The following is a 24,625-nucleotide window of genomic DNA, read 5'->3' on the forward strand; positions in this document are numbered from 1 at the left end:
ATCAGTACCCAGCTGGGATGGAGTCGGGCAGTCCGTGACTCAGGGTTGCCAAGAGCTTTCACTGCACATCACAGATCTAATCCTTCAGAAATGATCTAGTTTAATACCCTCAGTTTACAGGTGAAGAACCTGAGGCCTGTTAGCAAGGTGTCTCACCCAAGGCCCCACCCTGGTCCAATGCTCTTTCCTCTAAACTGCATGACCTCCATCTGTGTGCTTGTATCTATTATAAACAGGATTTTATGTAGGATTTGAAACACAGAATTTCAGACATACATTTAAATTCTGATAAGACTAACCCCTTTCCAAGAAGATTGCCTTATGCCAAATTCCTTTCCATTTTCCTGAAGTTCACTACCTGTTCATGCAATAATCACAGAAGCCTTTTTGGTTGGATTCTCATCTGACCTCGGACATTGTGTTGCCCAGGTAACAGAAATAACTAAAGATTCAACTCTTTGTGATCACATGTGGAGGTTCTCCAGTACCAGTACTGCCGTGTGGTCACTGGGATTAGAGTCCACAAGCCTGGACATGTGTAAGATGGGTGCTGAGATCACCGGCCACCAGCTCCTAGAGGGTGACTGGACCAGTACAACCAGGAGATGGGGCAAGGCCCCCCCGCCCCAGCCATGACAAGAGCCCTCTGGGGAAGAGCCTGGAGCTACATGGAAGCCATTCAGGATGCTGAGAGCCCCAGGACAGGTGGTTATCAGTCTGGTGAACAAGCATGAGAACTGGGGTGTGGGAGAGCCTGGGCATGGGCCTCCAGACGCTGAGGGGATGGATGTGAGCGGTCGGTCTCCAGCCAAGTCTCCGGCCAGGCAACTGCCCTCGGGTGGAGCAAGCTGCCTCACCCCAGTCACCCACCTCCTGGCCCCCTGCTCCAATTCAGCACTACTCTCTGAGGCCTTTGCTGGGGACGCACCAGCCCAGCTTCTCAAGCCCACGGGTGTTCGTCCCCAAAGCTCCCCCAATAAATGTCTTGCACTCACATCTCCAGTTTGGAGTCTCTCAGGAAGAAAGAATAGCTGGTGAGGGTAGGGCCTTAGAGCTGAGGGGAAGCCCAGGCCAAGCTCCGGGGGGCAGACTGCAGGTGTCCTGCTAGGAGCTCAAAGCCCCTGGGGCACGAGTGTGAAGCCTCACCTGTCCCACCTGCAGGCACGTCGGAACGTAGAAGAATTAGGGGTCACCTGCACTTCCCGGATGGATCCAGCCCTGGCTGGCTCACCTGCTGCTGACTGATTCCAGCCCTCATCAAAGAAGCTCCCAGCTCAGAGGCTGCTGTCAGCTCTGCCTCGTGGGATGGGGAGTCCCTGTGCCGGCGGTGCTCAGCTCTGCAGCTACGACCTCCTTCTTGAGGTCAGAGTCACCACAAATGCTGCCTCCCTGGCACCCGGCACCCAGACCCAGCAGAGCTCAACAAACGTACCTTCTAACTGATGTGCCCCATTTGCGGCACCCACTCCCTGCAGTTCCAGGGAGATTAGTCCTACCTACGCCCAGACACACTGGATTCTTTGGAAGCCTCAGGACATGAGGGCCCCAGCCTTGGTGGGCTCACAGAATCTCTCATCTGGAAGGGGCGTGTTATTCGAGGTCACTTTCCGGTTGCACCTGCCTCTAAGGCAGCACGAAGCCCTTGCCCGCGACAGATCACAGGCTATGTGCACCGTCATCCCAGCTGTGCCGACTTCGGAGCTTGGGAAGAGGCGAGAACATGTGTTTCCTGCCTGGCACTCAGGGCTGGGCTGAGTCACTCGTGGGAGCTCTCCAGTTGGTGTGACTAGCTCCTGCAGCCCCACACCAGTCCTCCAACCTTATCTGATCCTTGTTTATGGGCCAGAGTTAGGGGAAAAGTCTTTGTGGTAAAGTGAACCACAAGTCACACGCTGGCCGTGAGGTTCCAAAGGCAGTGGCAGGAGGAAAGCGTGTTCCATGAGGGTAACTGGATCCACCAGACAGTGCTCTGAACTGATGGCTGCAGGGCTCCGGCCAACAGGACAATTTGGAAGGCTGGGAAAGCTGGGTTCCCATGAACTGAAAAGCAAATCATCAAATATTTCATGTGTGTATGAGTGTCAATGCTATTGCTTTAGAATATCCTTTAGAATCATTATTCTTTTCAAAATAGACAATGATCATAGGGAAAAAATCAAGCAGTATAAAAAAGGACGGAGAAGAAAGCAAGAAAAAATGTCTAATTCTCCCACCTACAACCATTGCCAACATTAAGTGGACATTCGAACTGTGTGCATGCATGTGTATGTGAGTGTGTGTATGTATGTGAGTGTGTGTGTATGTGACTGTGTGTATGCATGCATGTGTGTGAGTGTGTGTGCATGCATGTGTGTGTGCATGCATGTGTGAGTGAGTGTGTGTGTGCGTGTGTGTGTGTGTGTGTAAAGTCCTTGGAGTATCTCCAGTGATGAGTTTTGCTGGCACAGCCCGTCACCCTCTCTCACACTGCTCCCACCGTGTTGCCTGAGCCCTGTGGCACCCAGTGTGGCCCTTTCCCTCAGGATGTGATCCTAGACAGCCTTTCCTAAGTATCACTTTTTTTTAATTGAAGCAGAGTTGATTTACAATGTTGTGTTAGTTTCAGGTGAGCAGCAAAGTGATTTGGTTACACGTATATATATTCTTTTTCAGATTCTTTCCCGTTACAGGTTATTACAAGATACTGATTTTAGCTGTGAGCTTGTCACACACAGCCTTTATTATGTTGAGGTATAACCCATCTATAATCCACCTTGTTAAGAGTTTTTATCATCAATGGATGTTGAATTTTACCAAATTCTTTTTCTGCATCTATTGAGATGATCATATGATTTTCATCCTTCACTTTGTGAATGTGGTGTATCAAATTGATTGATTTGCGAATACAGAACCATCCTTGCATCTCTGGGATGAATCCCACTTGATCATGGTGTATGATCCTTTTCACATGGTATCTGCAGACCTGTCATGTCTGTGCAAGGAGGTGAGTTCAGGATCTTCCTACACTGCCGTCTTGAACCACCTCCCCAAATATTAAATTATTAAAAAGAGAATAGGCCTCTGAGTTTTAAGGGGAGCTAATTAGAGGTCTGGGTAGAATTAATAGAATGTGGTTTGTTTGGATTGCCAGTGATTTAAGTATTAACCACTGAGAATGCCACAAAAAAGGATTAGAAATGATTTAAAAACAGAAATACAGCTAATAAAAAACCTGAGATATATTTATTTTAAAATGCCATTAGTCCTAAATGAATAAACAAAAAATGCATGCAATTATTCAGCCTTTAAAAGGAAGAAAATTCTGCTATAACATGGATGATCCTTGAAGACATTATGTTGACTGAAATAAGCTGGTGACAAGTGGACAAATACTGTGTGAGTCCACTCATATCAGGCCCCCAGAGGGGTCAAATTCTTAGAGACAGAAAGCAGATGGCGGGATACCATGCGCTGGGGGAGGGGAGGGGGATAGGGACAGGCTTTCAGTTGGGAAAAAGAGAGAGATCCAGAGATGGATGGTGGGGATGGTTGCACAACAGTGTGAATGTGCTTAATGTCACTGAACTCTACACTTAAAAAGCGTTAAAATGGTATATGCTTTTGTTATGTACTTTAATGTACAATTTAAAAAATGCCATAGATTCCATAGGAACACAGGCTAATTTAACTTTCTTGTAAGTGGTCATTCTGTTCCTTAAATTTGAGTTGACTTGCACCCAAGGCTGGGAGGACATGTCTGTTAGAACTAATAAATGAATTCATTAAGGTTGTAGGGTAGAAAATCAATGGACAAAACTCTCTTTTATTTGTTATACACTAACAGCACTAACAGTGAACTATCAGAAAGAGAAATTAAGAAAATAATCCCATTTATAAGTTTAAAAAAAAAGAATAAAGTATCTAGGAATAAATTTAACCAAGGAAATTATAGACCTGTAAACTAAAAACTGTAAGACACTAATGAAAGAAATTGGACATGAACATTTAAAGTATATAGGATGGTCTTAAAAACAATAATCAGTACATATATGTAAACTAAAAGAATGTGCAGTGTCCTGTATATATGTACTTACATGCACTATAAGGTGTGTGTGCAGTCAGCCTGTGATAATTCTACCTAATAAAACTGAAAAAGGAAAAAAAATTAAGTACAGAGGGTGGGCTAGGTTGCATGCAAGCAGACTGTCACTTTATATAAGGGACTTGAGTGTCTGTGGGTTTTGGTATCTGCAGGGGTCCTGGAACCAATCCCCAGTGTACTGAGGGCAACTATATGGCCAGTTAATTAACAAGAAAGGAGGCAAGAATACACAATGAGGCAAAGGTAGCTTCTAATAAACAGTGGTGGGAAAACTGGACAGCCACATTTAGAAAATGAAACTAGACCACTGTCTTACACCACACACAAAAACTAACTCAAAATGGATTGAAGACTTGAATGTAAGGCCTGGAACCGTAAAACTCCTGAAGGAAAGCATAGGTGGTGAGCTACCTGACGTCACAATGGGGGATTTCTTTTCATTGAAGTAGAGCTGATTTACAATGTTGTGTTAGTTTCTGGTGTACAGCATAGTGATGCAGTTATACAGATACATTCTTCATCATTCTTTTCATCATAGGTTATTACAGGCTATTGAACATAGTTCCCTGTGCTGTACAGTCGGATCTTGCTGTCCTACTGTATCTATTCTGTATACAGTATTTTTTATGTGCTAAACCCAGACTCCTAATTTATCCCACCCTCCCTCACTTTCCCCCCGGTAACCGTAAGTTTGTCTTCTATGTCTGTGAGTCTGTTTCTGGCTTGTAAATAACTTCAATCTGTGTCATTTTTTAAGATTCACATATGAGTGGTATCATATGGTATTTTCTTTCTGTTTCTGGCTTATTTCACTTAGAATGACAATTGCCAGGTCTATCATTTCACTCCCTGTTTATGGCGGAGTAGTGCTCAATTGTATACATACACCACAACTTCTTTATCCAAGATGGTATTTTTTTGAGTCTGACTCAAATGCGACAATGACTCCAGCAAAAGTAAACAAGTGGGGCGACATCAAATTAAAAAGCTTCAGCACAATGAAGGGAACCATCAGCCAAACAGAGAGGCAGCCCGCTGAATGGGAGAAAATGATTGCAAATGATACATCCAGCAAGGGGTTAGTGCTGGGAGTCAGTTTCCTCGTCTGTGCAGGGGGACCAGCACCCGCGCCTGGTGAGCTCGGGCGGCGAGCAGCTCTGCCCCTCCCGCCCCGCCACGAGCACAGCGTGTCTTACTGAGGTCTGTTGACTGCGTGAATGTCCCTCGGGGAAAATCTGTCCCCTGGGGGATGGGAGCCCTTACCACACCCCCGGCAGGAATCACAGTCACTTTAGGTTAAAGACAACAGTGTGGGCCCCGTGGCAACACCCTTGCGGTCACAGTCACCCTATTTTAAATTTTCTCAAAGAAAATACGCTCGCTCAGAGCAGAGGAGCATTTGCCTCCGAGAACCTCCATCTGTATGAGCTTCACATGCAAAACTCTCCCACGTAAACTCATCCCGTGCACCCCTGAGGAACAGGCAGGCAGGGACCCCGCGCCTGCCCCAGGTGAGATGTAGGGTGACGACACTCAGGCGAGGCTGCGGGTCTCAGCCTGTGGCTTGTCCCGTCGCAGCTGCTGTGCGCGGGAGAAAGCAGCACACCTGCAGTGGACATGGCGCCCGCCCCGTCGTGCTCGGCCTGGGACACCATGGGGCACAGATGGTGCGACCTGAGCGGAGAAGGTGCTGGGCCGTGAGCCCCGTCCTGCGGCCTGGAGAACAGACACCAGCGCCTGACAGACAGCCCAGCATCGGCCAAGGGACCCGCACAGCAAATTCTGCTCAGAATCGGGGTGTGCTTGGCAGCAGGCCCCTAAGCTTGGGGTGACTCTTCCTGTCCAGACGAGCCACTGTCTCAGCCCCTAATGTCACTACGTCCGATGTCTTCAGTGACCCTGGCTCTCTGCTTGCGGAAAGGACTGGGGGGAGAGGAATGCAGTGAGATTGCAGTGCAGTTGATTTCACATCGACGTGAAATTAACCCATGGGGGACGGATCAGGCTGTGACCCTGTGCCAAGGACGTGACCTCCTCCATTCCCTTTCTTTGGGGCCCTCCTGGCGGACCCAGGGGTACCTCTGTGAGTTCGCCTCCTCACATCGCCGCCAGTCCCAGAACAAATCTTAAAAGGGCTCAAAAATCTCCTCTCAAACCGGTAGAACAGGACCCTGAGTTTGACAGGAAGGATCCAAATTTACAAGCTCCCAGCTTCAGGCTAGGACTCGGAGTCGGGGACCTTGTGGTTCCTCCAGCACCACCACCTCCTGCCCGCAAGCCCATGTCAGTGGGTCTGGACCGGGACATGCAGAGCAAACAACCAAACTACGGCCCCTCTTTGCGGCTGTGGGTCCTTGGGGCGCCCGCCTCTCTGTCCTAGGGGCGACTCTTGGTGGGAGTCCATGTGCCTGGGGTCGGGCATCTGTGGAGCTGGCGCCCGTCCAAAGGGGAGAGGAGGTAACAGGTGTGTTGGATACAAATAGGGGTGGGGGCGAGGGGACAACAAGCCCACCAACGGAGGCTGGGGGGCCCTGACTCCCACTGCCCTGGCTCCCTGTGGCTCCCCTGGCCTCAGAGAGGGTTGTCCAGCTCTCATGGGTCTGCAGAAGTTACAGGAAACCAAGTCCACGTTGAACCGACTTCCCCACTCCAGCTACCTCCAGCCTCTCTCTGCCTGTGCTCCCAGGACCCCTGGGCCCGGGCTGAGGAGCATGACAGAAGAGGAGCCCAGCTGGGTTGGGGCCCCAGCTCTGCTGCCTCTGTCTGTGTGACCTCAGGCGAGTCACTTGACCTCTCTGAGCCTCCACGGGCTCAGCAAGTCAAATGGGGACTAGTAAGTACCCACCTCCTACACTCGGAATTAGATAGTGTGTCACCATCAAGGCTGAGGCCCGGAAACACCCTCGAGAGGCGGAGAGTTGGGGATGTGCCCTGAGGGTCCACTCCCAGAACTCAGGTTCCTAAAGAAATCAATGAGGGTTCTCTTCAGCCCTCGTGGTTTCCACCAGCTGAGGGCACCTGAAGGCTGCAATTTTCCCGCCAGAAGGAAGCTCTGGGGCCCCGGTTGCCAGCTGTGACCCACTGAGCCCGCCCTGCCCCGCCAGCCACACATGCATCCTGAGGCTGGAGGCCCAGCACCTTGGCGTCCTCGGAAGTGAGGGCTATGCTGTGAGTGTCTCCTCAGGCCAAGTCTGTGTGAGCAGAAAGTACCTCAGAGAGAAGAGTTTTGTTGAGGATGATGGTTTTGATGGCGAGCAGACTGCTGTTTTCAGTACACTCAGTCTGTGCGAAGTGGCTTTTTGTGAGGTGTCCCTGGGTCCGCTCCGGGCAGACGCCTCCATCTTCCCTACCCCCTCCCCTTTGGCCGTGTTCGAGGCTGGTGTGCAACACGTGGAGCTGGATGGGCAAATGGATCCTCAGGGACCAACATGGCCGAGGGGCAGGTGGGTGACGAGGGGGCACAGGAGGGACTCGGGGCAGGAGGTTCCGATCATGATCAGGTGTTCGTGTTGTGTAGACATCATCCAACTCACCACCTGCACCCTGGCAGTGGGTGGGTTTTATTGTGAGTTAATTGTACCACAACAAAGCTGGTTGCTTTTAAAGTCTCAGCAATGAGAACCATGAACCAGAACGAAAGCCGCCAGTTCTGAGGCAACATGAGACTGCTCAGCTCCAACTCCATCTGCTCGCTGTGCTGGGCCCGCGGGCCCCCAGGTGGCGGTGGAGGTCCTGACCCGGCCCGGCGGCCCGGCAGCCCACGCACCCGGCAGCCCACACACCCGGCAGCCCACACACACAGCTGCCCACGGGGGAGGCCCCCTTCCCGCTCTGACTCCAGGCCTCAAATGGAGGCACCAAGGGAGGAGCGGATGGGGGTCCTGGGGGGTCTCAGGCCTGGAGAGCTGCGCCCTGGCCTCCAGCTCCCTTTCAGTCTTGGGAGGCCCCCTGCGGCCTCTGCCACCCATGTGGGAGCCGTCTAATTACCCACAATAACAATCCACGGATCGCAGGCCAGCCCCTCGGGGCAGCGTTATAATAGGGCTAACTTCCAGGTGCTTCTGCTTCATCTCTGCTCAGCAGCTGACGCAGAATCTATTGATCCCAGTGCCAGTAAATGATTTCCCTCAACTTCCTCTGCTTAAAGGACACCTCCACCGTCAAATCAGGGTCTCTCATTCGGCGGACGTGGCTTGGGTGCTAGGAGTGTCTCGCTGGGGTGGTTCGGTTGTGCTGCGGAGCAGGACTGCTGTGGCTGAGACCTGCCATGTGCCCAGCCTCATCCCCGGACACAGCGGGGACGCCGGTGCCCGGGGGGCAGCAGGGAGGGCTGAAAGGACTGCCTTCCCAACATGTGTGAGCAGAGAAAGGAGGACAGTGCCCTGAGGGGGGGCCTGCACGGTGGCCCCTGCACAGATAACGAGAGTGCTGGGTTCCGTTGGTACAGGTGAGGAGGTGACTCTGCGGCACAGAGAGCGGACAGAGCGGTGCCTGGCGGAAGCGAGGGACGTGGCCTCCCTGGCCTTAGCCCTGCTGTCCCTTCATCTTGCCCTCTGCCTTTCAGTGTGATTCCTGGCCAACCTTGGCCATCCCCTTCTCTGTGTCGGAGGCAGCTTTCCTGACCTCCCGGGCACATCAGTTCTCCCCCCACACGACACCCCTTGGGCTCTCCCTGCTCCGGCCACTCATCCCCTCCTCGGCGTCAATCTCACGGTCACCAAGTTGTGAGGCACCCCCTGGGCAGGGATTGTGATAACTTGTTGTTCAGCTTGGTCTGAAGTAGGGGTTCAATAAGTACTGCATGGATGCTGGGTGGATGGTGGGTGAATGGACGGATGGAGGGTGGATAGACTGATGGATGGAAGGATGGACATCACGCATATTAAAAAGCTATAATGAGAGTGGCCGCTATGATGTCTCAACAAAGTTTCATGTTTAAATGTTTATGTGCGAGTCCTAGGAAAACTTGCATTTTCTAATTTAAAGTGATGCATTTTAGTTAAAACAATCTTCCTGATTTCACCCGGGAAAAGCTTTCCCTCAATTTTGATAAGACACTAAAACAGGGGCTTTTCTGAAAGGTTCACCCGGCTTACCACGTGTGCAAGACCCTTCCATGAAATAGAAATGAGTCTGTGAGCACAGACCTCGCAGCGGGAGGCTAGGGCGAGGATACCTGCCCTCCGTCTGAGCTTTCTGGGTGGAGAAATCCTGGCCACATTATTTTCACAAGCCTCCTGGCCTTCAAGAAGGCAGCAGCGTTTCAACACCATGCTCTGTTCCAAATGCAGGGCAGAGCTCCCCCTGCTCCGGGTGCAGACCCGCTTCCGTCGCCGCAGACACACGAGCCTGGCTGAGCGCCGTGAGTGTGGAGGGGCCCAAAGCCGGCCCCCCAGGCAGGAGCGGCCGCGCCGGTGTTCGGGGAGCCCTCTGCGGCCAGGCCGGCCGCGGCCCTGCAGGAACCATGAACGCTGCCGCTGGTGTGCAGGCAGGGAAAATAAACACGGGCAGGAGGAGTTGAGTGAAACAGAAAGCTGAGATGTGAACAGAAGTGTCCAAGATGCCAGTTTTCCTTGCTTTTTACTGCTCTCGGGATTCTGCGGCTGAGGAGTGAGGGACCCACCTAGGACTCAAAATAGTGTGACACACTCATTCATGTGCTGGGCTTGTCCCAGGAGTGAGGCCTGCTGGTGTGCCTCCAGCAGAGGAGGGGAAGTCCCTAAACAATTATAGGTACACGTGCACACATATGTATAGACACACAGGGACATACGTGTCATGGGAATGTGTGGACACCATCCGCCACTCTGCGACACTGCTGGAGGCCGGTCACCTGTCCAGCCCTCAAGTCCTACCCAAGGACCCTGAGCGCCAGACATGGAGACTGGCCCTTTGAACCCCTGAAGGGGAGTAAGGCTCTGGGAGGCCCCCCCAACCCCCTGCTGCCCAGCCTTCTGCTCAGCCCCACCCTTGGCCCCTTAGGGGTCTGAACGAGACTCTCCAGCCTCTGCCTCTCGACCGCTGGCTGCACTGCCCGGGGAGGGTGGCCTTGCTCGCACAGCCAGGCTGCCTGGAATGGGACAGACTGTTTAATTTGCAGGGTTGCCAAACAGAAAGAGGGCCCCACGTTTAAAAATCCTGCCCCAGCCTGTGTTGAGTGCAGGTGTCGGGGCTGCGAGAGGCCCCCCAGATGCCTCCCAGACTCCCCGAGTTCTCGGAAACAGGTCTGGCAGAAACAGAAGTGAAAGAGATTGGGTTAATATCTTCACAATCTAGTGTTAATTAGCACCATCCAACCAAGAGCGGGAGCTTCCCGGGAGCATAAATCACATCAGAGGCCTGTCTCCAGCCGCTCTGATAATGACCTGCAGACTCCTGGGGATGGAGGAGTCTGTCTACGCTGGTGGGAAGGGGGCCTCCTGGGGGATCTGGGGAGGAGGACCCTCCTGCTGGGGGAGAGTGAGGAGGCTGGAGTGGGCAGATGTCAGGGAGAGCTGTGTGGCTGCTTCCCCAGAACCAGGCAGCTGCCAGCACCTCTGCTCTTTCCACAAAGAGCTTGAGTGAGGACCAGGGTCCTCTCCCATGTCCACCCCCGTCCCGGAATGTGGACCACCCCGAGGGCAGCACCAACCTCCCCATGGGGCAAGCAGGACCTCTATCCCAGGTCCCTGCAGTCCAATGAGGACAAGGGGCCCAGTCAGCCAGCACCACCTTCTGAGCACCTAGCAGGTGAACACACTGGCACCGGAGGGCCCCGAACAGAGGGACCTCCGACCCATGCACTTTACAAGTCATCGAGGGCCTGCTTCCTACCAAGCCTGCTCACAGGTCCAGGCAGGCAGCACCCCAGGTTGGCTGCCTTCCTGGAGGAGGAACCTTGGGGAGAGGCAGCCTCCTCACCTTTCAGGGGTCAGGTGCAGCCGAGGGCCCAACCAGACCCGGGAGTGTGAGGTCCGGGCTTGCCTGCCTTTGGGCGCCGACTGCCGGGCGCAGCCTCCGTCCTGCCCCGGACAGCATGGGGACAAGAGTCCGCTGTCCTCAGGGTAGGTCCTTCCCAGACGGGCGGGGGCCCTGGATGCACAGGACGGGCCTAGACCTCTGTGTGGTTATGACGTGTGCATGTCTGTCACCGACCCCAGGTCTGTAAGCAGCTGCACAGAGCAGCTCCAACTCAACCCAGGGAAACCCGGGCTGGGATCTGTGGGGAATGAAGCCCCGAATAAGATGCTCCTGGGAGGCCTTCCAGACTGGCTTCCCAGACATTGAGGTGCACTGGCTGCTGGGGGATCCAGAGGAAACGCTGATCCTGACGTGGTAGGTCCATGGACGCCAGGGGTCCGCACTGCCAGCGAGCTTCCAGGTGACTCAGCGCTGCTGTCCTAGGACCCACGTTGGCATCAAGGCCAGATGGTGGTCCAACACGCTCTTCCTGGCTTACGTCCCCAACTCTGCCTTTGTGTCGGCCTCGTCTGAACATCCAGGCTCGCATCCGACCAGGGGACGAAAGGCCTCCCGCTCCTGGCCAATGCCTCTTCCAGTCCTGGCCTCCAGCCATCCCAGGGCAGCCTCTGCTCCACCTCTGATGTGGGGCTCATGGAGACAGTGGCTCCTGCTGCTCACACGTGTTGCTGGTTGTCTGACCCCCAAGGTGAGGCCAGAGTCCCTGATTCTCACATGTGAGCAAGAGGCCGCCTGTTCACCTGGTCGCAGGGCATCCGGAAATCCTTCCTCCAAGCAGGACAGAATCCCTGGGATGCCCACTAGAGGCCAGCCCCACCAGCAGGATTCACGTCTGGAGAGGCCAGCCCTGGTGTGAACTGGCTGAACTGCTGTGTCTGGGATGGGGGGTGCCCAGCTGTCTGACCAATCTTCCTAGAACCAGGGTGAGAGGCCCTCAGAGAAGGCATCTGGGCACCCTGAGCTCAGGAAGCCAGACTCTCGGCCACCACGTGACCTCTGGCCTCCAGGAACACCTCCACCTCGGGCCTGGAGTCACCCAGCCCGCAGCCCCGCTCACCCGCTCTGCTGTGCCCACGGCCCAGGCCCTGCTCTAGAGAGGGGAGCTGAAGCTACCTGGACATCTTGCTTTGCGCCAGGTCTCAGCACACGGTCGCCTGGGACTTGAGGATGCGAGAGGTTTTCTGACGGAGACCCCACTTTATACGCTGGGCCTAAGCATGTTTCCAACTTTGGCTGATTCTCCACTTCCACAGCCGGTGTGTGAAGCTTACACGTTGGGAAGCCCTGGATGGGGGAAGCTCCATTTTGGGCTCCTCCCTTGGCTCTGGAGTTCCAGCTGCGGGAAGGCAGGGCAGGGCGCCGCCGTCACTCCAGGCACTTGAGGACTCAGATGAGACTGCACAGCTGCCCCACCGGGCTCCCAGCCCAGGTCCCTGCAGGTCAGACGGCGTGGTGCCCCCAGAGTAGCTGGGGCAGGACCAGGTGAGGCCAGCCAGGTGGGAGCACTGGGCTGCTCCCACAGCCCCCTCGTGGCTGAGCACCCTTCTCATCCCCATTTCATAGACGAGGCAGCAGGGGCACTGTGGTCTCCCCAGATGTGATCCAGCCCTTGCTCCCAGTCACCATGCTTTCCCTCCTGCTTGGGTAGCAGCGGCCCAGCCACTGGCCAGGGTCATAGGACGCTGGGGAGAGACCAACAATCCCAGCAGGATGACTCTCCAAACGGCCTGAGGGTCCAGCCTGCCCTCTCCCCCACCCAGCTGGGCACCCGTGGGGCAGCGAAGACCTGGCCAGAGCAGCGGCTCCGTCTCTGCTGTGTTGTCATTCGAGGTGGACGTTGCAGAGGAAGGGGCTGCGGCAGGGGAGTGGACTCAGGAGGAGCGGTCAGCCAGCAGGAGGGCGGATCTCTGGAGGAGGCCCCATAGTGGACAGTCCAGGCTGACTGGCTCCCAGGGTCCTGGGCGTCGTGGTGGCCGTAAGTCTTGACAAGAGGCGGCTGTGCTCCCACAGGAGCATTTGGGGGACCACGTGGCGGCTGGACTCACTGGGCCGTTTGCAGACCCTGAACTAGACCATCCTTAGGCTGGGCAGCAGCCTTGTCTGTCGGCTGATGGGAGCAGGTGTTTCAGGGCGCCCACCCCGTTTCCTGATCGCTGCAGCGGTTACAGGGCTTGAGCACCGGCTCAGACAGTGGAGGGGCCGGGCGCGGCCCTGCATGGGTTTGGGCATCCCCAAAGTGGAATCAGCCAGAGGTCACGACGGGAGATACTCCTCCCGCCAGCTCCCGGGCGCTGCAGGTGCAGGGCCCTGTCCGCGAGGGCTCAGACCTGGGGCTGGAGCCCTGCCCGGGCACCGCCCTCACCTTCCTCCAACCCCCTCCTCCTGGGGAGTCGTGTCGATGACAGAAATGCACCCAAAGCCACAGACTCTGTCTTGTTTCTGTGTCCACGGGTTTGCCTGGGAATGTCTTCAGTGAGCCTTTCCACAGGGCCCGGGACGTCAGGGAGGTGCGCCCCGCCCGGCCCTGCCCTGCCCGTGTTTACAGGGAGGCACTCCCAGGCGTGGCTATAATTAGAAGTCAATTAAGTCAGAAACCCTCGGCATTGTCCTTGGAAGGCCTCCAGGGCTGCTGTTTCCTGGGGGAGCCTCAGGTCTGAGACTCGAGGAAACCCACCGTCCTGACTCAGGCCCGCTGCCCGCGGGGGGCTGGCTCCCCGGTTCCGGCCTTTGTCTGTGCCGTCCCTCCCCACCTGGCGGACTGCAGGCCCCGGCTTGCCGCTCGCTGGGAGGAAAACACCCAGGAGTTCACGGCCCGGTGCCTGGCGCTTTCATCTGGCCTGGTCTGTTCGGGGTTTTCAAACAAAACGGAGTTCTGAATGCTGGTCTGTGTGCAGGGAAAGTGGGGGAAAGGCAGTTCTTGTGTCTTCAAGAGATTCCGGAAACCTAAGCCCTCCCCCGAAGCCGCCTGATGTTGCTGGGGTGAAAGCCAGGCCAGCAGGGCGGAGATCCAGAAAGACCTCGGCCTCGGGGCTCGCGTCCCATCTTCCCTGGGGTCACCGGGGCATCCTGTCCAAACCTCTCCCGGGTCAGCCGTCCCTCCTGCCTTTCTTTCGGTCACAGAGTTCACGTTTCTGCCCCTAATTCAGGAAAAAGGGATGGCTCCCCACAACCTGCCTCAGTCTAGTCACCCACCCCTGCCTCACTCCTGCCAAAAACTCTGATTGAGAAGCTGGTGGCTGTCTCTGCAGACAGGTCTCTGTGTAGCAAGCTTTGAAATCACGCACTGGGAGCCAGGCTGTGTGTGGTCTTGGTCGAGCCTGCTGCGTCCACTGGGCTGAGGTCCCCAGGTTGTGTTTGTTGTGACCATAAACAAGCACGAAAGCTCACAGCCCCACCTGGACTTCATGTGGGAGGCTGGACGGAGCACACCCCCGGCCGAGAGGCAGGGGACTCAGTGCTCCTGAGGTCAGCCCCCTGCTGGCCTCTGGCCGCACATTTGTGTTGGGTGCTTCTCCCCAGAATTCTCACTGAGCAGGTTAGAAAAGAAGGCCTGTGCGGAGGGACTGCCCACAGCCCCGGACCCCGACTTCTCCACCTTGACCTCCTGACTCACAGCCAGTGACCTTGTGGTGGCTTTTCTCCCAGTGCCGTGAGGATGCTGTGTTGCAGGCATGAAGTTCGGGGCTTTTCTCCGAAGTAGAAGGGGCCCCATCTGGTCGGGCCTGCTGCTCTGAGGCTCCCGCCCTGTCCCCACGTGGGTTGGGGACTGTGGGTTTCCGTGATCACGACGGGATGGGGGCTCCCCAAGGCCAGCTGACCTTGATCTGAGCAGATTGATTCTGGAAGCTTCTCACGCAGCCCAGCCATTAGAACAGGGTGTACTGTGTGATTACGAATTCAAACCCTGGGTCCAGGCGAGGCGGCTGTGACCCGCGTGTGGCACCCGGGTGAGCCCACCACCCTCTGTGTAGCCAGGCTCCCAGGCAGACTGGCTCTGAGTGGGAAACACAGGTCTCTGCTTCTGAAAAGGACAAGTGAAAAATAACCACGATGCTTCATTTGGGTGGCAATGAGTTTGTGAACTGCTGGGCCCCGAGCCCGGCCCCCCACCCCACCCCCGCCCCGCCGTCGTGTGGCCTTGGGCAGCACTTGGCGTCTCTGCGCCCCTGTCATCTCAGCACTAAAACTCTGCAGTTAGACGGATGACGCGGCTGGGGCAGCGTGAGGTGGGGTGCGATGGGGGGAGGGGCAGGGCATCCCCAAGCAGCCCTGCTTCCTCAGGCTCTCTGGGCACAAGGACAGTGGCCATCCCCTGGGCACGAGTGATCGGCCCTCCGTGGGCTCTGGGCCTTTGTCTTTGGGCTTTTCCAGGACAGTGCGATGCTGGGGGAGGGGCCACAGATGGTGGCATCCGAGGGGCTGGGGCTCAGCTGAAATCTGCCTTTTCCTTTGGGGCGCATTCATTCCCGCTGTGTCTGCCATGGAGGTGGGTCTGGGCCGTGGCCGGTAGGTCCCGGCACTGACGAGGTGTGTCTTTCAGGTAAACCCGTGGGAGAGGATGGCCCACGAGAAAGGCTGCACTCGGACGGCCTGGCTGCCTGTCCTGTTGGTAAGTGGCCATGGGCCTGCCGCCTGCGCCCTCGCCTGGGGGTTCCGTGGGAGCTCTGGCCAGCTGTGTCCTCCAGGCTAGGCCCCCATCAGCAGAGCAGTGACATGGGGGTGTTGACAACAGCACAGCCCCGGCAGAGCCCTGACCAGCTCCCCGCCCCAGTTAGACACTCCGGTCGGAGCTGCCCTCACCTGCCTTTCGTGGTCCATGTCGTGGTACCAGCCTGGCGTCTGTGTGGCAAGTTCCATGCCCGTGGCCACAAAACTGGGGGAGGCCAAGCCCCTGGGCCCCCCAGGAGCAGAGACACCCGTGACTGAGAGCCTGCTGTTCTAGGCAGCTGGGAGGGGCCTCACCGGGACTCAGAGGGCGTGGGGGCAGTTCCTGGGTATAGGGCGCCTGGGCTGCAGCCTCGGACAGCAGGTCATTAGCTAAAGGCACCCGGGACTTGGTGACAAATGAGCACCAGGGCCCAAGGGGCCCCCACCCGATCCTTCAGCCACCACCTGTGGGTACAGACCCCAGGTATGTGCGGGTCTCCCGGGGGTTCAGAGGCCAAAGACCCCCTTCCCCGAGGCAGGCATCCCTGACGTGCTCGGCGGGAGCAGAGTACTCCAGCTGCGGGGAGAACGAGTTCTACAACCAGACCACCGGGCTGTGCCACGCGTGCCCCCAGTGTGGGCTGGGGGAGGAGCCCTACCTGGTAAGGCCCCTGCACACCACCTGGGGTGAGTGGAGATTAAGTGGTCTGAGCTGTGGGGGTCACAGACGATGCTGACCAGGGGAGGGAGCAAGCTTGTTAGACCTACAGGACGGCTTCCTACTCTGCTGTCGCTGGCAGGGAGCAGGACTGCGACATGCTACTCCTGAGGGCCGCTACTCCCCCCGCCTCGGGAACGGCCACCACGGATGTCTTCAGTGCTAGAAAAACGTCCACGTTCTTGCAGAGACCAGGGAGTCGGGCCCCAAGGGCCGCAGCACCATCTGGCTGCCCATTGGCTTGGCTGGTTGAGTTTACCCAGGACAGATCAGGAGGGCAGCGTCAGGCCTAGGGCACCGGGGACAGAAGGGCTCAGAACAGGGATGTGGGCGGAGCAGTCAGGACGGTGAGGCCGCCAAGGCCGAGAGAAGCCCCTGTAAACAACCAGTGTGCCACCTGGTGCCCCGAGGATGGCGGGTTCGGTCATGGCAAGGCAGCCACTGTACTGATGGGGTCCCCTGTCCCTTCCCCGACCAGTCCTGTGGCTATGGCACCAAAGATGAGGACTATGGCTGCGTCCCCTGCCCCGCAGAGAAGTTCTCCAAAGGAGGCTACCAGATATGCCGGCGCCACAAAGACTGTGAAGGCTTCTTCCGGGCCACGGTGCTGACTCCAGGGGATGCGGAGAACGATGCTGAGTGTGGGCCTTGCCTCCCTGGGTGAGCACGGCACCGTCCCCCCACCACGCTCTCTGCCAAATCCCTGCGGGCCCCATTGGTGAGGACTCCCCCAGCACCAGTGGGGCACCAGGTGGTGATGGAGGTGGTAGAGGTGATGGAGGTGGAGATGGAGGTGGTGGAGTTGGTGATGGAGGTGGGGGGGGCACATGTTGGCTGCCTCCCCCAGGACGGGCAGCCCACTCAGGGCACCCACTCAGGCCCTGCGTCTGTGTCTCCCATGTCGACGTGGTCATAATCGTACCTTCTAACTCCCTAAATCAAACAGGTCTGTTGATTATTTACAATGAGACAATGTAGCAATGTAGCTCTCATGCTTTGGAGGAAAGACTCCATACGAATGTATTGCTTTTGCTATTTTTAGTATTCTGGAAAAAGCCAAGGGTAAAAAGCTGCTTGTAGAAATATTAGAGACATATTTGGTGCCTATAATTCCACCACAGTCCTGTTATATATCAAAAGTCTCCCCCAAAAAACGAAGTGAAAAATGCAATTAGCGTGAGAGACAGAAAGATGGACTCTTCCTTCTTACAGGCAAGACAGTTAGCAAATTCGCCTTGGGACGAGGGAAGTATAGCCTTGACACCCAGTAACCACCTCCCTCTGGTGGCCACACCACATATGTTTGTAAGGGCCACAGATAGAAAGTGAAAGCGGTGATGAAGGCTATGGGGTAGTGATAATGGTAGAGGTGATGGAGGTGGGGGGTGGAGGTGGTGATGGAGGTGGTGGAGGTAATGATGCAGGTAGTGACAAAGGTGGAGGCAGTGATGGTGGCAGTGATGGTGGTGGCCATGGGGGCAGCAGCACTTGGAACAGTGCACTGTGTTTTGGAGCCCACTCACATACGTTATCCCCCTCAGTCACTGTACTGAAATGAGAAAGGAAAGAAGAAGAAAACACCCAAACAAGAACCCTGGGCACTAGCCTGTATGAAACAGGAAGTACGGAAAGACCCTCCAAGTTACAAACAGATTGAAAGTGAAAAGCTCTTTAACACAAGGAGATACTTTAAACTTGCAGAAAGTAACCAGAGTTCAGATGTGTCACTGGGAAGCGTCCACGTCCGGGGCTCCCACCGCCATCTCTCCACTGGTGACTGTCCCACACGCACAGGCTCTCTGGTTTCTGTCTTCAGTTCAGACCCATCTCATGAGCTGCAGACCCACTCGTCCAAGTACCTGCTTGGCGAGCCCATGTCCACATCTGCGACACAGAGTACAAGCCAAACCTGTTTGTCAAATGGGTGAAGAAAGTGGGGAACGTTATTTCCCACTATACATAAAGCAGGTAGCTACGCCCAGGGCAGATATTAGACTATCGTTTTAGAAAGTCCGATAAAAATGAAAGTTCAGAGGAGGGGGTAGAGGTCCGTGGTAGAGTGTGTGCTTAGCATGCACGAGGTCCTGGGTTCAATCCCCAGTACCTCCATTGAACATAAAAACAAACAAACGAACGAACAAAACCTAATTACCGCCCCCAACTTAGTCGTCGAGGTGATTGGTATGGGGGCTCCACCAAGCGGAACAGAGCAGCAGAATCAAGGCTTTCCCACCCGATGACACACGGGACGCTGACTGCTTGAGTAAGAGAAGTTCTGTAGGATCTTGACCTTACACGGCTGGAACCAGTCCCTGATAACATGTACCTCCTAGGACTTTGCCTTGATTGGTTTTTATTAGTGCAGATACATAATTCATGATAGAAATGCGGAGTTTTGAGGATTAACTGTAGCCGCGCTGATGAAAAGTGCGCACAGCTGGCCATGCTCACCAGGGGAGGAACTTGCCCTCTTTGCAAAACCTCGACTTGTTTTGAGAGCCTCCGCGTGTGAGAATCTGACCTGACATTCACAACAGCTCCTGCATTTACTTTCATGAACCTTTGAATTCAGAGCCCACCAGGTGGGTAGTGGTGAGACAAAGAGGAAGACGTGGTTCCCCTCTTTGCAGTGGAAAATCCGTGGCAGCCTAGTGCGGCAGGTATGGCCAGGTGTTCAGGGTCCAGGAAGGACCCTCCTTCATGGCTGGGGAGGTGGGTCGGGAAGGGTCTTGGAAGACTTCTCGGGGGCGCTGGGATGGGCAGGAGTCAGGCCAGGAAGAGGACAGGGCTCTCGAATGGAGACAAAGTGCAGGGTCTGTTGTCCCTGTGGCGCCGTGGAAGGTGCAGGTGGGGCCACGGACAGGTAAGGGGTGGGGCCGGCGGGAGAGGGCCTTGGGAAACGGTGCAGCTATCTGGGCTGGTGGGGACAGAGCATATCTTGGCAGCAGTGAGGAAGAGCCGGGCTGGGACAGGGGTTCGGGAGTCATGAGAGCTAGGGTGCAGGAAGCGCTGGGAGCAGAGGAGAGGACCAATTTAGGGCCCGTTGGAAGATGGCGGTGATGAAGCTGCAGCCTGAGTGCAGGAGGGACTGTGGGGTCGGGTGTGGGGAAAAAGTGGGCTCGGCCACCACACGTGCGGGCGGTGGAATACAGAGGAAGAGGGATTTGAGGCGGGGAAGATAGAGAGGTATGTGTGGAATTTGAAGTGACTGTGACGTCAGGCCAGGACATCTAACACGTGGATGGGGACACAGGTGTGGAGCGCGGGTCCACCTGGGAGCTGCTCCCGCATCCATGATGGGGGAGCCGCTGGTCCAGGTGGGCTCCTGCCATGGTAGGGGCGGGGGCAGACTGCCAAATAGAGCCTCATCCGTGGGCATCGCTGGCTCCAACCCCACAGTTCAGCCCCAGCCTGTGCCCTGCGGTCTGTGAAGGCAACTGTGACTGTAGCCCGATGGCCTAAAGGGCAGTGAAGATGCACGCCAGGTAGCCTGCTTCCCTCTTGCTTAGACCCACAAGGACTTTCCAGCCAGAAAGGACAGGCCCAGGCCAGTGCAGGAGGTAGCCCACCCACGGGCCGGGGCCAGCCTGGTGCTGGAAAGGCAGTGAGACCTCTTGCTCAGACCCAGCATGTTCACCCGGGGACGTTTGCCGATGTAAACGTCATGCGCGCCCTGCCCCTAGAAGGGATGGCCACCTGTGTCCGAGGAGGGTGTCTCCAGCTCTGAAACCTTGAGTAGCAAGTAGCCCCCTCCCGTGGGGTCCTCGCACCAGGACCAAGCGAGTGAATGGAGGACACTGTGCGCCCAGGGGCCGCATCCAGACTCCACAACATGGGCATGTGCAGCTGTCTTCAGCTTGCTCTGCCCTGCGGTGTGAGTGTCCCAACCCCAGGCCCCAAACCGAAGGCCCTACATTACCTCCAGCCCCCAGCTCTGGCGGGCCCAGTGCTTTACGGGGCAGGCGTCCAGGTGGACACCCGGGGGCAGGAGTGCAGCCCTCGGGGCCTGGCTGCAGGGGAGGAGGGGAGGCTGAGGCATCTGGGCTCTGGGAAGGGCTGATTTCATCCCTGAGTGGTGGGTCCCTCTGTGGGCACAGACCGCGGCTGCCTTGGCCTTTTCCCCACTGTGGTTTGGCAGGCGCTCTGTCCTCACCCTGTGCCCTCCCACTGTGTGTCAGCATGTGGCCGGGACACTGGCTGAACAATGAGCCATCCACGGGGCTTTCCTGTTGAGAAAGGCTCGTGTGGGAGGCCTGGGAACGGAGCCTGTCTAGAGGCTGGGTTTCGTAACCTCCCCGGGGCGTTGCCTCCCCCGTGGACAAGCACCCGCTGGCCTGGGACCGCGGGAGGACAGAGTGAAGCTCCTGGTGGGCACTACCCACCCACACGGGTAGGGGAGAGGGAGCGTCCACTACAGCTTAGGAGCCCGGACGCTCGGGGAGTTTCTGTACCTGACGGCCTGGAGGAAGATGCTTGAGGCGCTGTTTAAACTGAGTCTTGTCTCGGGCTTAATCAACCCTTGGAGAACAGAGAAAAAAGAACTAGGGAAAAGTGAAAATGTAGACCAAAGTGTAGGAAATGAGACGTTTACAGAAAGACAAAGGGACCAGAGGCCCCATGCTAACACCTGCCTCCGGTGGAGGGAAATTGACTGAAGCAGCTGGTCTCGGTCCTCGCGGCCATCGGCTCAGGACCAGGCTGAGGTGCCCGCTCGGCCGAGTGAGGAGGAGCGGCCCCACGGGGCCTTGGGGGGCAGGCTTTAAATGCAGTGGCTCCCGGGGCTGTTCCTCACTGTTGTCCACCCGAGGAGGGGCCTGGAGCGCGGGGCCCGTGTGAGCACAGAACCCACCCCGAGGGCCCTGCACCCATCAGGCGTGGAGAGCTTCATCCGAGCAGAGCTCACACCCGGGGCCCAGCGGGTGGGCCGGGAAGAGCGGGGGACCGCAGAATGTCCTGGGCTCCTCTCCGTGTCGGGGTTTGAACTTCTGTGCAGAAGCCTCAGTCTCTCATTCTTTGTCCCATCAATCCTGCCCAGGACTCCCTCCCCAGCACCCAGCACCCAGCACAGGGCACTGGGAACCAGGACGAACGCTCTGGGGCTGGTGCTCACTGCTGGTGGGGCTGGCCTGGCTGCCCGGGAGCAGGTGCCCCGGCAGGTGGCTCTGGAGCGCGGCAGAGTGTGTTGGGAGCACTCGTCCGCTGCAGCTTCTCTGAGGGTGTTTGGAGATTAGTTAGCTGGCGTTTACAAGCGCCTCCCCAGCCCGAGGAAGGGCAGGCAGCTACCGATGGTCATGCTGCTGGTGCTCCAGCTCATGGAGGCCGAGTCCAGCTCCTCCAGCCCCCACCACCGCTATCAAGGGGCCTGGAGTGCACAGCTAATAAAACAGAGATTAAAGAACAACCACAGGAGAATCCAGTGGCCGAGAGGTATTTCCACCCCTTGAGCTGTAACAAGGGAAACACTGGCACCGGCTCACGGTGTTAATTGACTCCTCATGATGTGGCGAGCGGCTGCACGTGTGTTTCTGGGAACTGCACCAGAGCCCGCGGTGGAAGGAGACTGAGTGGGGCCGCATGTGCGTGGCCTGCAGAGAACTTGGGGAGGGCACTGGCACACTGACTCCGCGAAGCCTGAAAGACGTGCGGGGCATCGCTGGGGGTGAAGACAGCCCTGCGTGAATGCCTTGACCTTTCCCTGGGGTGGGTGCAGCCCCGGCCTGAGCTCACCTGGTGTCTTCGGTCAAGTACTTCCTGAGGAAGCAGGTGACTCTCAGAGATGACCTGACCATGGTCTTGGCTGCAGCCATGCTCTGCCAGCCAGCCCCACTCAACCTCGGGAAGCTGGTGTCCAGTTAGTCCTGGAGGTCCCAGAGTCTGAGGCTACTGGCTGTGCCCTCGCTGGGGTTGGGGTGGGCGTGTAGGGGGCTGGTCCCTGGTTTGAAGGGACACCCAGATGGCTGAGCAGGGGAAGTCCTGGAAAAGGAAGTGGTTCCCACAGGGTCTTCTCACTCCTGGCTTTGCTCGCGGGTGTGCCAGGTGGTCAGCGCGTGTCAGGTGATCAGCATGTGCTGGGGGGTCAGCGCGTGTCGGGTGATCAGCACGTGCTGGGGGGTCAGCGCGTGTCGGGTGATCAGCACGTGCCGGGGGGTCAGCACGTGTCGGGTGATCAGCACGTGCTGGGGGGTCAGCGCGTGTCGGGTGATCAGCACGTGCTGGGGGGTCAGCACGTGCTTGGGGGGTGGTCAGCATGTGCTGGTCACGCCCGCTCACCTGTCTGCTTTGTCTCGCCTCCTCTCCCGTAGCTACTACATGATGGAAAACCGGCCCCGGAACATCTACGGCTTGGTCTGCTACTCCTGCCTGCTGGCGCCGCCCCACACCAAGGAGTGTGAGTGCCCCTGTGCTGTGTCCGCGGGCCGGCGCCGGCTCTGGTACCTGTCCTTACTGGCCCAGCTCATGGCCGTGAGGGTGCAAAGATGCTGCTGGGGGCTGGCCGCCAGGCCACAGGTCTGGGATGGGGCTTTGCGGTGGTGGAACCATGAGGCAGGCTCAGGGCAGTGCCGTCCCTTGACAAGTCCCGTGACCCCTGTGAGCCTCTGCTTTCTCACCTGTAACGCGGAGCCACTAAAATCTGAACCATCCATCTCGTGCGATTGTTGCAAATACACGTGATGCCAAGGTATTTTGCCAAGTACTGCATGGCGCTAGGCAACTGAAGGTTGTCACACGTGTTTTTAAAAGCAGTGAGGCCAAGGGATATTAGGGATGAGCATGAAGCGCCTGAGGACACAGGGGGTCTAGAGTTTAGAGTCCCGCCTGGTGCTGCCTCCTTCCTAGTCCAATGCTGATTCACTGCTCGTGGGCGTCCGTTTATGATGGAGGGCCAGGGGCTCTGCCTCAGGGGAGGTAGTGTGTGTCCCGTGGGGTCTGCGATCGGGAGAGACCCTAGTGAAGTGGGCTGGATGGACGGCTGGACGGCTGGGAGGGAAGTGGGTGTCTGCACCCCGTTCCCGTCCCAGGGCCTTCAAGGGCGCCCACAGGGGCCCTGCCCACCCCACTTCTGCAGAGACTAGAACAAGGGCCTCCCCCTCAGGGCACCAGGAGGAGGCAGCCCACCTTCCCTCCCCTTCGGGTCAGCCGGAGGAGGTGGTGTGGGCGGGGCGGGGCTGCCCAGGGGAGGGCCATCCCCTCCCTCCCAAAGTCCTGGTGTAGGTGAGATGGATTGCGAGTCTTTGGAGCTGAGCCTCCCTGCCCAGCCAGACACTAATTAATTCACAAATCACACGAGGCCCCGGGCTGCTGCCACTGCTGCCGGCTGCTGCTGGGGAGTCTGGACAGTTCAGTCCCAGAGAGCTTGGGGGTGTCCTGGCTGGGGAGACAGCGGACACTCACCACCTACTGGAAAAGGCTCTTTGCTGTGGACCCTGCGAAACAGGTAGCCCTTCCCCACGGGCCTTCATGTGACCTTGTCAAGCCCCGGGACCCCTCTCCAGCAGCCGGAGAGCTCTAAGTCAGGGAAGGAGCAACTGTCCTCCACTCCAGGGAGGCCCGTCACATGGGGGAAGACAGCAAAGTCCCCGAACCCCAGACCCTAAATGACTGCTGATCTGAAGAGCAGCCCGCTGCTCAGCCCCTCGTGGGTTTGCAGGACCCAAGCCTGAAGGAAACCAGCAAGGACGCGAAACTGAGAGTCAGGGAACTGGGAGTCCTGCTGTGTGACCTTGAATGTCACCTAACCTGTTTCCCTGCCTGGGAAATGGGGAGATGCCTCTGGCGAGGCCTCATGGGCTGCCGTGGTGAGTAGAGCCTGCCTGGGCTGGGGTCTCAAGTGTGGTCTCCCCTCTGGGCCTGTAGCCCACTCTGCACTGACCTGTCATCTGGGGCTCCTGCTTAAGAGTCAGCAGAGAGGGCGAGGAAGGCTGACCGTGACCAGCCCCCAGGCTGCTGGCAGCCCCACCCCGGGAGAGCCAGGAATGCTCAGGTCCCCGAAGTCGCTGGCTGGCTGCCCTGTGCCCTGGCTCTGCCCTCCCTGAGCCCACGGTCAGGGGTCCAGGGCCCCCTTGCCTCCACCCTGGACGCTGCCTTTGGTTGGATGTGATCACCTGGGCCTGTCCCGCGTCGCTAAACAGTGGACAGTACAGACCACGTCCACAGCGCTCAGCACGGACCCCAGTGGGGCGTGACATGGACGTATACATCTCAGGGCTGGAGCAGGCCCT

The 24,625-nt window shown here is 57.2% G+C and overlaps 1 protein-coding gene across 3 annotated transcripts in view; it reads left to right on the forward strand.

Annotated features, from left to right (window-relative positions):
- The window catches only part of EDAR (ectodysplasin A receptor), a 46,515-nt gene that overhangs the window by 8,322 nt on the left and 13,568 nt on the right, over positions 1-24,625 (forward strand). For 2 of the 3 annotated variants that reach the window (XM_072951205.1, XM_072951206.1), the window contains exons 2-5: positions 15,582-15,650; positions 16,228-16,350; positions 16,885-17,066; positions 22,709-22,794. In XM_072951205.1, coding sequence (XP_072807306.1) covers positions 15,600-15,650; positions 16,228-16,350; positions 16,885-17,066; positions 22,709-22,794 — 442 coding nt within the window. In that variant the 5' untranslated portion in view covers positions 15,582-15,599. Of the gene's footprint in view, positions 1-15,581; positions 15,651-16,227; positions 16,351-16,884; positions 17,125-22,708; positions 22,795-24,625 lie in introns of those variants that run through there. The other variant, XM_072951207.1, reaches the window with a different exon arrangement.

The sequence above is a fragment of the Vicugna pacos genome, chromosome 28 (assembly GCF_048564905.1).
Source record: "Vicugna pacos chromosome 28, VicPac4, whole genome shotgun sequence".
NCBI classification, from domain to species: domain Eukaryota; kingdom Metazoa; phylum Chordata; class Mammalia; order Artiodactyla; family Camelidae; genus Vicugna; species Vicugna pacos.